The following is a 13,990-nucleotide window of genomic DNA, read 5'->3' as shown; positions in this document are numbered from 1 at the left end:
CGCCAATTTACATGCACAAGTCAATTTGCGCAAATTGCATGAGCGTGAAAACGCACCATTAGAGCTGGCGATTTACATTGATTGCACGATAATTCCCAAATGGATGTGTATGAGATATCCTTCCCTAATTATTTTAGAAATAAAGGTCTATTTAGGTGTTTTGTAGAGAAAAAATAACCGTACTTACTATTGTGTTATATATTATAAATTCAGAGACGGTAAACATTTTTAAATCACAAACTGTCGCGTTTAGAAAGCCGGTAACCCCATATGGAATTATGAGAACAAACAAAAGCGCATGCATTTATCATTAGTTTGAGGTTTATTATTTACTATAAGTAATTATTAAAGGCAAACTAATGATAGAGAAATGCAAGAACTTTATTTGATCTCAAGCTGCCATGGCATCACTGATTTTCTTAAAGCCCGCTTGACATGGAGCAATAAAAATTGCAATTGCATGCAAGTTGCAAGAAAAATTGCGAAAGGCATGCGCAGTTCAAAGCCAGCTGATCAATTGCTGCAAGAGACTTGCATGCAATTTTTATAGGACCGGTGCTATTTTTCTTGCATGAATCGTGCAATTCTAGGGATAAATCTAGTTGTTTTTGTGTCACCAACCTAGTAAAATACAGCGGCGGCAACTATGATGCTGAGAGACGCACTCATTACTTGTTTTTATTAATCTTATTTATTCTTGTAATTTTCATGTTTCTTCAAGCAATCAAAATTTAATTTTCATTTGAGGTTAACTACTTTGTTGACAAATCCATATGTTTCTTCTGTTGGCAGACATGTGGCAATTGAAATAGAGTTGCACCATGTCAAATACCATGCAATGCTTATTGCATGCAAGGATTTGACCTTGCAATTTCTTTCTGCAAGTTCTTGCGCGTTGTATTGCTCCATGTCAAGCGGCCTTAAGCGCCGGTTTTAAATAATCCAATTTTTCTAGTTTCAAAACTCAAAAACTTAAAAGCTATAGTATAGCTGCTATGGTCTATATTTGCCCATTTCGATCATTTTCATTTAACTCCATATTTTGCGCAGACTGCGCAATCCCATCTTTCATATTTATGGAGATATTTCTTTGAAATTTTAACCACAGACGCTTCTAGTAAAGATAAACATTTCGCACATAGTAAAAATTATGTGGGCACGCCTGCGCAATGCTAACTTTCTTATTTATGGAGATATTTCTTTGAAATTTTAACCACAGATTCTTCTAGTAAAGGCAAACATTTCGCACATGGTAAAAATTATGTGGGCATGCGCAGTGACTGCACAGACTGCTCATAGCCAACTTTCTTATGTATTAGTAATATTTCTTTGAAACTTTATTTTGCTTATTTAACTCCTCTCTTTCTCTGGACGTGGACGTGCTTCAATATGTAGATTCGACATTTTGTGTGCTTGGAAAATGTCAATCAAAAGCTTAATTTTTCCTTTAAAGTATCCATATCATAATCGTAGATGAACAACATTACAGAAACCAAGCGTATTTTATTAATTTTAATTCCGTGCAACACATCAAATTTTCTTGTCTACAAAATTCTAAAGAAACTGTGATGGTGCAGACAATCTAATGCGTGGTACCTACTCTTCTTTTGTGTTCTTGTTATATACAACCATATACGCTGAGTACGATGTGCGCATAATCTGTAAGTAACAATTTTACTTTTTTCAGAGTTCCGCCACTATTTGTTTCTTACCCAAGCAAAGGTCGGCAATCCGATTGAAGTAAATTTTCCCGCCGTCAGTGCAGTAGCCCTCTGACTTCTGAGCATGGCCAGCTGCAGTGCTCGCTGAAATCTCAAATCGGTTCCTGCAAAGTTCGATTCCAAAATAGAATGCGCAACCGATTCGCTTTCGTTCGCAACTTCTTGTCCCCAAAAGCATATAATCAAAACCTGAAGAGCTATTGACATTCCCTCAAACAAATTTCGAAGGACTTGCGTGTCGGTGAAGGGTAACTGGAAAGTGTCGTCCATGATATTGTGGCAAGGTCGACGCTTTCTTACCGTAGACGCCCGATAAATAATAAAACACAACATTCCGAGTGTACTGATAAAGACGAAAAGTAGTAGACCACTGCATAGTTCCTCCATTTCGTCTGCCATATCTAGAATTGCCATATGATATCGAATCGTTTCCTTCAATGTTTGATTCAGGTACTTCCATTGAACTATTGGTTGTCCAGTGGGATCGCATATTTTTACAGGGCCACATTTGTCCTCCTTAAATGTGGATAGTGATGTTAGACAACATGCATGTAACCCATCAAGATGACAATACAATGAAAGTGCTATGGATATAATTGTGTACTATTTTATTAAGGATCCTCAGATCCTTTATAGTTTTGTATTGTCGTCCGTCCTTCCGTCCGTCCGTCCGTCCGTCCGTCCGTCCGTCCGTCCGTGTGCGCTCTAACTCTTTTTAAAAGTGGCCGATTGTGTTGAAATTTGGTATACGGGTACGTTGGACATTAAGAACGGACGCTATTGATTTTCAGGAAGCTGGCTCAACAGGAACAAAAGTTATACGACTTCGAGTGAATCGGGAACAGGAAAAACTGCGAACTCAATATAATAAAAATTAACATATTTCATTCCCTAGGTCATGTATCGAGTTCGGACTTTCGCTAGATTATTCCCTATGACTCTTAGATGTGTAACAATTCAATATAACTCTCTGTGGTCTCGGTCAAAAGTTTTAGAGCAAAATGTACCCAAAATTATTCTTTACACATGAATTTAGAGTTGTAAAAGCTTTCAAACGCATTATCTTGACATGAATTTGATGCATTTTTGGCGACCACGTGGATTTTGATCAAAACATGTCAAAATCGTTATTTATGTACCAAGAGCGTTGGGAAAAAGACTACGCGCATTATCTCAATGCCCAAGACATAAATTTGATGCATTTTTGGCGACCACGTGGATTTTGATCAAAACATGTCAAAATCGTTATTTATGCACCAAGATCGTTGGGAAAAGACTAGGCGCATTATCTCAATGCCCAAGACATGAATTTGATGCATTTTTGGCGACCACGTGGATTTTGATCAAAACATGTCAAAATCGTTATTTATGCACCAAGAGCGTTGGGAAAAAGACTAGCGCATTATCTCAATGCCCAAGACATGAATTTGATGCATTTTTGGCGACCACGTGGATTTTGATCAAAACATGTCAAAATCGTTATTTATGCATCAACATCATTGGGAAAAAGACTAGGCGCATTATCTCAATGCCCAAGACATGAATTTGATGAATTTTTGGCGAAAACGTGGATATTGATCAAAACATGTCAAAATCGTTATTTATGCACCAAGATCGTTGGGAAAAAGATCAAGAGCATTATCTCAATGATCTAAACATGAATTTGATCTATTTTTATGGACCACATGGATTTTGATCAAAACATGTCAAAATCGTTATTTATGCACCAAGATCGTTGGGAAAAAAACCAAGAGCATTATCTCAAAGCCCAAGACATGAATTTGATGCATTTTTGTTAACTATAAAATGTATTTTGTAAGATTAAAATAAATTGTCGTTAAAAGTGATTGTAATACTGAGGATCCTTCGATATTTCGTTGTATCGGTTTATTTTATTTTATTTTAATGTATCAAAGTCTTTAAAAACTATTGGGATCGGTCAACTGTGTGTAAGTAATGTTTTCAAAAGGTTAATTGCAATCACTTGAGTGGGATATCCTAAACCTGCGGGATTAGTATTTTGGGAAATTACAAAATACCTTCAACCTATGGTTCACTCAGTTTTCTGTAGGTATTAGCTCCAACAAGATACTCAATTTCGAGACTTGGAATTTGACATTATGGCGGAGTTGCATAAGGTTACAGATTCTTTTATCCACTTTACTTTGTTCCAGAGTATATTTATCTAACCAGTCTAATGACTTCATAACAATCTTTATCAATACTGAAACGATAACGAGGTAATGCGCGCTACTTATTTAGAATTAAATTGTTTCTCACAAACTTTAAGGACTGAGCTCGGGACTGAGTAAGCACACCGACACACACGTCTCGTTCAGACGTTCCATATTGATTTTGAGAGTAGCCTCACCAGTACTCCCAGACCTTTGATTTTCCCTATGAAAGTACTCTCTTCCGACACCGTTTTAGAAATATTCGGATGTGAAGTTTTAACAGCCACCGACGATAAATATGTCTCGCCCAGACCTTCCACTGTCCCTTTGAGGGTACCCTTGTGCGACACTTTATTTTCAGGATATTAGGATTCGAACTTTTGATCCCACCTGCTGATCACGCTACTTAATAAACGTTAATTGAACATTGGTACATAGCTTTCCAAAGTTTTTCAATTGAAAGCAGCGATAACTGATAAGTAACGATTTTGGCACCTCAATCAGTAAATTATTTTTGACTTGAGCCTTTGTCCGAGCATTTGACCTCGTACGAGTCATGTGACACCCTGCACAAAACAGAAGCCCTTTTCCTGTAATCGCGGACACGGACTGAACCATCGTCCATCGTTTTATATGGGCAACGTTCAACAAATTAGAGACAAGCTGAAATTTGGCAAGGTACTTTGTTATAAGGCTCTAAACACCCTCTGAAACCCCAGCGTCGAGGCATTGAGCATCACCCTAAAACCACCCCCTAAGTGGAATAAAATCTACCTTTTTTTAAATTTTTTTTAATAACTAAAAACTAAGCATTCTAAGAAAAAATGTCAAGGAGTGAAAATTGCAGAGAAGAAATTTTCCTACCATATATGTATACGTCAAATTGGTTAGATGTTCCGTGGCGCAAATTTCAGCAACTCATTCAACTACTTAATCGAAATACTGTAGTATTTCCTAATATTAGGTACTATAAAACGCCGGAAACTGTTCACTTAGGTTGCCTACAACATGATGAATTCAATACTGCTTGCAAGGGGGTCTTCGAAGTGATCCCCCACAACTTTAAGCAACCCCCGCCACCCCAATCGTGGGCGTCTCGACTTTTCCGGCACCTCATTCTCATTCAGTTCCTACTTGCAGTTAGTGTTGCTGTGAAGAGTCAATATTTTTCAAACTCTCCTATTTTATCGCATTTTTGCAAATTTATTTGTAGTAATTTTCTTACTTCGGCCGGCTGGTTGGCTGGCTGGCAGCAAATGCGGACCCGTAGAATAACGCTTGTGGAAAGAGGAGGAGTGTACAATTGTACATCTACCGGGGTCATGTAATGAACAACATTAGCGACGGGGCATCAAGATCGGGGGTCAGCGACATCTGGGCGCCATCCTCGAGTGTTATATTAACGTGGTGATTTTTCAGTGTTTTTATATCTTCTTCTATAGTTTGGGCCCGATTGTTTTCAAATTGGTGTCGTCGGAGAGATCTTGTAAACGCGCCCAACTCCTGCTGTGACGACATATTTTTTTTTCGGAGAGGCGAAATAAACCACCTTTTGCAAAGCGCGCGTCTTTGAGGGGTAATCGGCTTCGGCCGCCCAAATGTTGCCTTTCGGATAAAAAATTGTACTTACAAAAAAAAAAGTGTCCACTTTAGAAAAGTTTTGCAAGTGCATTGTTTTGCTCGCTTCCCTCTTTCCATTGACGCATAGAAAAGATATCGTTTCCATTTGAAAATTTCAAGTTTTTGACCAAAAACCGATTGTCAACTTTGAACGATTATTCGTATTATTTTCGAATCAAACTTGAAAACCAGAGCAATAACATGTAATAGCATGTATTTTGAGCAAAAAACATTTTGCTAAGTTGTCAGACAATAGTGATATGCCTAATTTACTGAGCCTCTGAAACTGTTAGACTAGGTTTTAAAATAAGAATGTCAGAAGCAATTCATATAACAATTGGAGAAACAACTTATTTAGACTAATTAAACGTTGCCGAATCCGAAAATGCCTGTTTCCACGTCGACAATTGGACCGAAAGTCCGGAATCCAAGATGGCGGCCAAGATGGTGTCCGGAGCATGTTTGAGCGTATCTACCGTGTCTTTTGAGCTAGAATCGTAATATACCTTAGACGTCGATTTTGGAGTTTTCATAAGTAAGAAAATCAATTCAATGCTTAAAAAAACAGCTGATGTTGATGGAGCATGTTTATTATTCGCTGATCGCGGAAGGTGTGATTTACGGTTTTTTTTATGAAAGGATCAGTTTTTATGCATACAGTGTGAACAGTGCGTGTCAACTAGTAAATAAATGTGAGTGCTACAGTACGTGCAGTGAGAGAACCTGAATTCTTTGCTTTTGTTGTAGCTGTTGTTACGGTAAGTAGTCACCGGTCGTCTCTTAATTTTCGTGTGAAAGATTTTTGTTTTTAAACGCGGTGTGTTATTAATTCCCCGCAGGCTGTTTTACATTAAATTCCTTTCTACAAGCGAGTACTACGATTAATCATAATCTGTGATTTTATGCCAGAAAGGTCGAGGAAAGGAGGAGAAGTTGTCAGAGCTACTTAACGAACTTAGGAAAGCAGAGGCTGTATTTTCAAAATACCGACAAGACCATCGTTCATGCTACTCCAGCTTCACTAACACAGCACATATGGAACGGCTGAAAAAGAAAAATGAGCTTATTGAACAAAATGCCTCTACTCCCGAGTCCAACAGTCGTTATTTTACTAGGACCAAGACTGCTCCTGTGCTGAATGAAAAGTGCATTTTTTGTCAAAACGACACAAAGGAACACCCCAGACTCGTTCACTGTTCAGTCTGATAATAATATGAAGAAACCCATAATGGATTTAAGTGCATTTGATTACAGGCTGCATATTCGAATCAACTGTATGCTGTGCTTGATAGCAGGAGACGTAAAATATCACAGCATATATGTTTGTTAAAAGCTAAAACGGCTCAAAAGCAGCATAGAGGGCCCGTCGAACAAAGTAATTTACCATTCATGGAAATTTGCAAACAGCTAAAAGTATCAGCGTCCTTTGAGCTACGTAAGTCATTATTAATTTCTTATTTACATTAGAATTAAGGGCATTGCCTAGATAGATAGTGAAAATTCCTTTTTTATTTCCAGGTTTTGCGTCTTTCCGATGTCTTTCTGTGTCCTTCCGATCCAGATGATCAACATTTAGAGGATTTCATGACGTTTTTACCGACGTATTCCTGTTTTACCAGGGAAAAAACTGCACGGCACCTTCTTTTGATACCCGCGAAATTGTCAGCAAAAATTACGGCAGATCTGGCAGCTGGTGACGAGTGACGACCTCTCCGGGTTGACTCTGCCAGAGTATCGTTCCGAAGATGACCTCCTAACAGTTGTCGATGCAGCACTGAAGATTCGAGAAGACCTCAACTCAACGCCTGGCCACTCTGGACGTCTCGCAACCTGAGGCTGCAGCCGTAGCGCCTAAGTCACTTCATTTGTTTTTAAGTGTTGCTTGGTGAAGAAAGAGCCCTTTATGATATGGATTCTGAACTGGACGATTATAGTGAAGAAGACGACGAAGATGACTATTTGGAGGTTTCAGATGCAATAAACAGGAACGTTGAGTTGCCTATAGGCCAAGACACCGTGTACGCTGTAAGCAGAGGAAAAAAGTTGTAGATGGAAGTTGCAACAGTGCCCGTTTTGATGACCCTTGATCCTGTTCCAAAAGAGTGCATTGATATCAAAACTTGTAATTGTCAAACGCAATGCGCAAACAGAATGTGCGGATGCAAAAGGTCCGATTTGTCGTGTACAAAATTGTGTTACTGCAAAGGCCAATGTCTGAACTCTCGCATCTTGAGTGATGAGTTAACTCAGGAGCAGGAATAAGTTTAAATTTTGAAAAGTTAGTTTAACAAGTGTATCAAGTGAAAAAATAGCGTTTTTGTTTATTATGTAACCTTATTTCGTAATGAAAATGCCGCGTTAGGATTTCCATAGAATTACTCTATAATCATGGTCTTTTTACTGCCATATTTTGGGCGAAAAATTGGCCCTAAAACCATAAGATGCCTTTTTTTAAAGCATTGCATTGAATTCCTTACCATTGAAAACCTCAAGATCGACGTTTAAATTACGATTTTATTTAAAGAGACAAGGTATAGATACGCTCAAAGGTAATCTGGACGTCATCTTGGATTCCGGACTTCCCGTTTAAATCACGACGTGGAAACATGCATTTTCGGATTCAGCGAGGTTTAATTAGTCTAAAAAAGCTGTTTCCCCAATTGTTATATGAAATGCTTCTGACATTCTATATTTCCAAATATGTGCCTAGTCTATGTGAAAAAATGTCAAATAAAACTTCGAAACCATGTCAGTTAGACATAGCATCATATTGACAAAATCATACTGATTTTTTATGAGGAATTCAAAAATGCCATCAGAAAAGATAGTGCCATTTGCAATAAGAAAGTTCCGGTATCCTTCTGATACAACCGGAATATCGGCCATCTTGAAAATATATTTAAATGATTCCTTTTGATCGATTATTCAAAAAAGGTAATGGGTCCCGAATTAAAATTCCAAACCGTTCCTCAGATACTTCTAATGGTCGACTTAAAAACACTACCCTGTAGAAAAATGATAGAAAAAAGTAACTTTGAAAAACGTTAAGTTTCCCCCTAACCCCTTTTTCAAAATTTGTCATGGCTTAACTGTGATGGCGCTAGGTTTAATTCAAGTGGCGCAATAGCGCGCATATCCAGATGTATCAGATGGCATAGATACCAGAGACAAAATACGTGGGGAGGGGGGCTACATATACTTGGCCCCTCCCAAAGGTTTTTTCGGATGGCTAAAAAACGATAATGGCGCAAGATTTATTATCGAAAGCGCGTATGAGCGCATAATGAACGTATTACTTTATAATAAAACGACATCAAACCGGTAAGTTGGGGGGGGGGGGCGGTTAACGCTCCTGACTGCAAGTAGGTACGAACTAAACGGACTACGGAGAATGAGGTACCGGAAAAGCCGATACACCCACGATTGGAGTGGAGGTGGTTGCTTAGAGTTGGGGGGGGGGGGGGGTACTTTCGAAGACCCCCTTACAGGAGACAGTATTCAATTCATCATGTTTTACGCAACCTTAGTGAATAGTTTCCGGCGTTTAATACTAATATTAGAAAATAAAATATAATAGTATTTCGATTAAGTAGTTGAATGAGGGGTGACGGGCTCAGCGCATCGGCGCTGGGGTTTCAGACGGTATTTAATACCTTGAAACAAAGTACCTTGCCAAATTTCAGCTTGTCTCTAATTTGTTGAACACCATCCTGTATAGTCCCTGTGTTAATACAGGCAATCCGTTATTGGCAGTGGTATTCAGAAAAATGACATTTCTCTGCAAATCTGTGCGTTAGACATAGTGGAGGGGGTTTTGTTCGACTCTCTAAGAGTCTAAAGTACGTTTAGTGGCGTGTTAGTAAAAAATATTACCACTTGTTTAGCAAGGCTGTTGCTAACGATCCTTCGAAAACTGTTTTGAAGCATCTTGAATTGGAAACTGATGTGCACCAAAATATCCGCAACAAGTAAATCGGCGGTGACGAAATGGTAACCAATCCAAATTATGCTGAGATTCTGATAGCAAAGTGATATCTCGTAGTTAGGGCTGTAAGTGATATTCAATATGGTTATTGGGCCGTATGCAAACTCCCAATCTCGGAAATCATTACTCGATACTCGCTTAATGATCGTGAAAAGGAATCCTGCCGTTAAAGTAATTGAGCCGAGCCCGTAGTATATATACGTCTAAAGGGTTGTAATATAAGCGTATACGCTTTCTGTAAAATACCAAGTGGTTTACTTGCGCGTTTGTGATCCATATGCATTTCTTTATCAGGGCCTCCTCCTCATCTCCTCCTCGCTTCCTGTTTAAAGTGAAGGGCTCTTCTTCAAGTTTGTCCATCATTCGCCCAATTTTTAGACGATTACGCACGATTATCAAAGTTTTTGCGAAGCCTGTTCACACAAAATAATTTAATAGTTTAAATCATTTTGACTTACCGATGAAAATCCCAAAAGTGTACATGATCATGTTAGCGACGACATCAAATTCGTGGTTGAATAGCTCCCTTAACGCAATGAACGGATAGGAAACGCTAAAAATAAAAATTGACACAAACGAAAATATTCTGTACGAAATATGTTCATTTCCAGTAAAAGAGATTCCCAGCAGTTTGGCGATCTTTTTCTGCTTTTCGAAATAGTACTTTGGTTTAGCTTGGTTTGACATGTCGCAAACTGAAAGGGGTTTTTCTGTACAAGAGAAAATTTCTCTCTCATTACGCTTTTATGGGTTACAAACCTGTAATTTTTTAGATAAAGCAGTCGCTTTGAGCATAATAATACACTAGAAACCCATCAACTTAATATTTTTGTAAATCGTTTTACTCAATTTTTACCGCTCATCACGATACCAAAACATGTATCTTTCGGTAATTTTGTCTTAACAAATTACATGTATTAAGGACATGCCGTGTGCTTGTGTAACCCACATTACTTGTAAGCTCCCTAAATACATGATGATGATTATTAGTGATTTCGGACAGTTAATAAGTTTACGTGCGCTAAAGTTAGAGGTAAGACTAATGGCTTAAACGTTTAATAAACGCGCGGAAAGTTTTGTCTGAAGTTTAAGGGTTTAGCGAACTTAATTTACATTATAATGACTTAATCTGTTGGAGCACTTGATCTCCGCTAAGTAGTAAGACGGTTTTGAAGGTGTCGCATTGTTTTGTGTGGAAAATAGCGAAATGGCTTTTCCTTGCAGAAAATCACTAATGCAGACACGTCTTCACGGAAGTTTCCCATTCTAATTGCAGCATCCGAAATTGTTGTTATACTTCCTTTGGTATAGGCAGCATACTAGAGATGCACATGCAAGCTCTCTATATCTTCAACATATCTGGGGTTAGACACAACAATATCAGAAAGAAAAAATGTTTAACGAATGATTCGTTATACACTGTGTCCAAGAAAAGGATGCCTATCATGGGGATCTCCGAAACCATAGAAGATATGGCGATGGTCAAATTAGAGTAAAGATGCGCAATTAAAGTTATTAGCATGTGTTAAAGAAAACCAGAAAATTCCGATTACTTTAGAACATAAAAACGGAACTTGCCGATTTCGTTTTTATATTATTATTACTATTATTATTATTCACCAAACAATTAGGAAAACAAATACAAGATACCAGTGGAGACCCAAGATCTACCACCTTCTTCCGCCAGAAGATCGCCCTCGAGGTTCAAAGAGGGAATACCGAGATGATAATACGAACTCTACAATTCTACATGACAGCCAATGATACAACTATAAAATATTATAGTCAATTAGTGTAATAATTATAAAAATCAATAAAAGAAAATAATAATTATTATTTATATTTATATTAAACAAATTTGCAGAGTGTTGATTTCAACAGGATAGTGCACCCGCGCACAACGCCCGAATTGTGCGAGAATACCTATGGGAACATTTTTCCATTTTCCAAAAAAATGTATCGATAGGTATTCTTACACGATTCCGTTGTTGTGCGTGAGTGCACCATATCCTGTTTAAACCAACAGTTTCCAACTTTGGTTTTTTGTGTGTGCCGTATATTGTTGTATTCGTAATAAAAAATGATACTCGATACAGTATGGGCCATATAAAAAAATAAAGATGATGATGATTTCCCCGACACGAAACGTATTTACAATCTCTCAACGGTGCCTTGTAGAGTTCAAAAAGTGGTAATGAGAAAGTAGTTTTTATTTTTTTGTATCTGTTCAAATAATAACAAATAAAAATAAAAACGAAATCGACAAATTTCGGTTTTTCTGGCATATCTTCGGAAGTAATCGGAATTTTCTGCTTTTATTTAGAGTTTGCGATTTCCTATCCACAAAGGCAAAATGAATTGTCTGAACAAGACATATCTATTGGTGAAGTCTTTCTATTAATCATCTATCAAGAAAAAAAACCATCGATAAATATATAGCATGCTACTACCTAATAACCACTAAGCTGTTTCGGTTTTAAAAAATGCGCTTTATCATTGATTATATACTTTATAATAACAGGAGTTATCCACAATTTATACTTGTTTGTTTACTCAACAATCACGTGAAACTGAGTCAAATAAATATCGTCTACATTACCTTGGTAGTGTAGATCACGCGAAGAAGAGCGTCAAAATTGAAGACGAAAACAGTATTGCGTCAGCATTTTTGTTACATATATTGTGCTTTGGTCCGGGAAACAAAATACAGCTATCGCACTTATATCTTATTGTATACATGAAACTATTTTTAAATGTTAACCTTCAAAAGGTAAACTGTGATTGGTTGATACCACCATTGAGTAAATTTGCACCATGATAAGTAGGCCTACCTGTATTAGCTGTATTTCATAAATCTTGACGTTGACGTAGTATAAATCTTTACACTATGATTTGATAAGCTCTTCAATTTAGTATAAAAGACTAGAGCTCGTACGACTTGCAAAATAAAAAAAAATGAAGTTCCTTCTTTATGTTCAAGTCATATTATTGCTGGCGTTTCAAGTAGCGTTCTCCCATTCTGAATGCCTATGCGTCGTTCCACAATTCTGCAACGAAGGTCCTGGCGTTTATGTAACGTAAGTTTTTTACCTGATAAACCCGCAGTCTTCCAAAATACTTTAGTTTGCTATTAATAGTTAGTGAAACATTAATAATCCAATACAATTAAACAAATAAAATATTTATTTATCTTCCATTGTTTATTATTGCCATTATCTGTACAGGTTGTCCCACATCGCACAGTATTGCAATTTTTGTTTGCTAAAAATTTGCTGATTGCTGATTTAAAAAATACTGAATATCATAAAATTAAATACCTCCGTTGTTATTTTAATAAACCAAACCAATAAATGTAACATTTTTTCATTTTTTGGTGTCTCCTATCAAAATATCAAACTTCACAGTTTATAGAATAACGCGTAGGTACCTGTGTTTGTTATTTTTGATGTCTTAAACAGAGATAACTGCATCAGCCATTGCTCATTTAAGCTGATATCAATATTAAAGTTACCCATGCAATCCTGTTCGATCTGGGATAAGTATGGCGTTTATACATACAGTTTAACAAATAATTACTATACTTCTAGGGGTCCATGTTCCTTTCTTGGAATTCAGGGAATGGTAATATGCTGTCGAGATTCCTAACGGGACAATATCAAAATAGTTATGTTCATAAATAATACATATTGTAATCCAATTGAATAAAGAGTACACCATCTAGCCTTAGCCTGCCAAGCTTCTTCAAACTGTATGCATAAGTTGGTTATGGTTATGGATAAACAACAAAACCAGTATAAATACTACTTACAGATTTTAGGGCTGTTTTTATTGTGGCTTTTGATTACATGTTATAATGTATAGGTACTTAATATCCAATATGAATACGTTTGTTTCCATGGTCAGATATAAGCAAGCAAGGAAAACCCGTAGGTTGACCACGTTGTCAGTCAAACTTAAACTATTTGGGGAGCTGTCACATCATGCCACCTGGGACCTTATACCACAGTAACATCTACTACTTATACACAGTGCGTAAATAATAATAAAAAAAAAATAATAAAAAACCTTTGATTATATAAGTCTATATTCAAAGTACTGAACATAGGTACGAATCTCCTATGTTTAATTCGTAAATACTCCTTAAGATATGCAACCAATCTAACTTACATTCATATTTTTAGCGGATTTCCATAAAAATAAAAAATGCGCTATTGTGGCCACTTTGTCCGTCCGTCCGCTCGTTCGTTGAGACGCTACTGGTTCTTTATCTTACGAACTATTTTTCTACTTTTTTCGCTATTTGGTTCGTTATGGTGTCGAGGCTTACACCAAGGAAGAATTTTTTTCTGCGTTTATTACTAAAAAAGTTATTGTAAAAAAAAACAAAAAACCGATTTTTACATGTTCCATAATTTTACACTTTTACCGTTCATTAACGATCCTAGAGCTCGTTTATAATTTTGTATTGCTGTCTGTCGTCTGTCTGTTGG

General features: G+C 37.1%; 1 protein-coding gene and 1 long non-coding RNA gene across 3 annotated transcripts; one reads left to right on the top strand and one right to left on the bottom strand.

Moving 5' to 3' along the window:
• Nucleotides 1-1,541: 1,541 nt before the first annotated feature.
• Nucleotides 1,542-12,185, bottom strand: LOC116172074 (odorant receptor 85c-like). 2 transcript variants are annotated; one of them, XM_031489188.1, is made up of 7 exons: nucleotides 12,100-12,185; nucleotides 9,959-10,053; nucleotides 9,759-9,913; nucleotides 9,389-9,703; nucleotides 2,022-2,237; nucleotides 1,713-1,973; nucleotides 1,542-1,659 (listed from the first exon to the last, which is right to left on the bottom strand). In XM_031489188.1, the coding sequence occupies exons 2-7, from the start codon at nucleotides 9,987-9,989 to the stop codon at nucleotides 1,597-1,599; spliced, it is 1,041 nt and encodes a 346-aa protein (XP_031345048.1). In that variant the 5' UTR covers nucleotides 9,990-10,053; nucleotides 12,100-12,185; the 3' UTR covers nucleotides 1,542-1,596. The 2 variants fall into 2 exon arrangements, with proteins under 2 accessions (XP_031345048.1, XP_031345050.1); XM_031489190.1 differs by lacking the exons at nucleotides 9,389-9,703; nucleotides 12,100-12,185 and having other exon boundaries at nucleotides 9,959-10,120.
• A 191-nt stretch (nucleotides 12,186-12,376) lies between these two features.
• Nucleotides 12,377-13,226, top strand: LOC116172616. Its single transcript, XR_004145712.1, has 2 exons — nucleotides 12,377-12,577; nucleotides 13,088-13,226. It is a non-coding gene; the product is annotated as an uncharacterized LOC116172616 (long non-coding RNA).
• The last annotated feature ends 764 nt before the right edge of the window (nucleotides 13,227-13,990 follow it).

This window comes from Photinus pyralis, unplaced genomic scaffold (genome assembly GCF_008802855.1).
Source record: "Photinus pyralis isolate 1611_PpyrPB1 unplaced genomic scaffold, Ppyr1.3 Ppyr1.4_LG5, whole genome shotgun sequence".
In the NCBI taxonomy this organism is placed as follows: domain Eukaryota; kingdom Metazoa; phylum Arthropoda; class Insecta; order Coleoptera; family Lampyridae; genus Photinus; species Photinus pyralis.
Note: the sequence above shows the minus strand (reverse complement) of the source record. Positions and strands in the feature narration are given on the sequence as shown.

Bases quoted from the DNA above. Each gene is read 5' to 3' on its own strand.
- LOC116172074 (XM_031489188.1), bottom strand. From the start codon at position 9,989: ATGATCATGTACACTTTTGGGATTTTCATCG. The intron at 2,238-9,388 runs GTAATATTTTTT...TCCACATTTAAG, and splicing joins ACAGCCTTGCTAAACAAGTG to GAGGACAAATGTGGCCCTGT. The intron at 1,974-2,021 runs GTAAGAAAGCGT...GACACTTTCCAG, and splicing joins TTATTTATCGGGCGTCTACG to TTACCCTTCACCGACACGCA.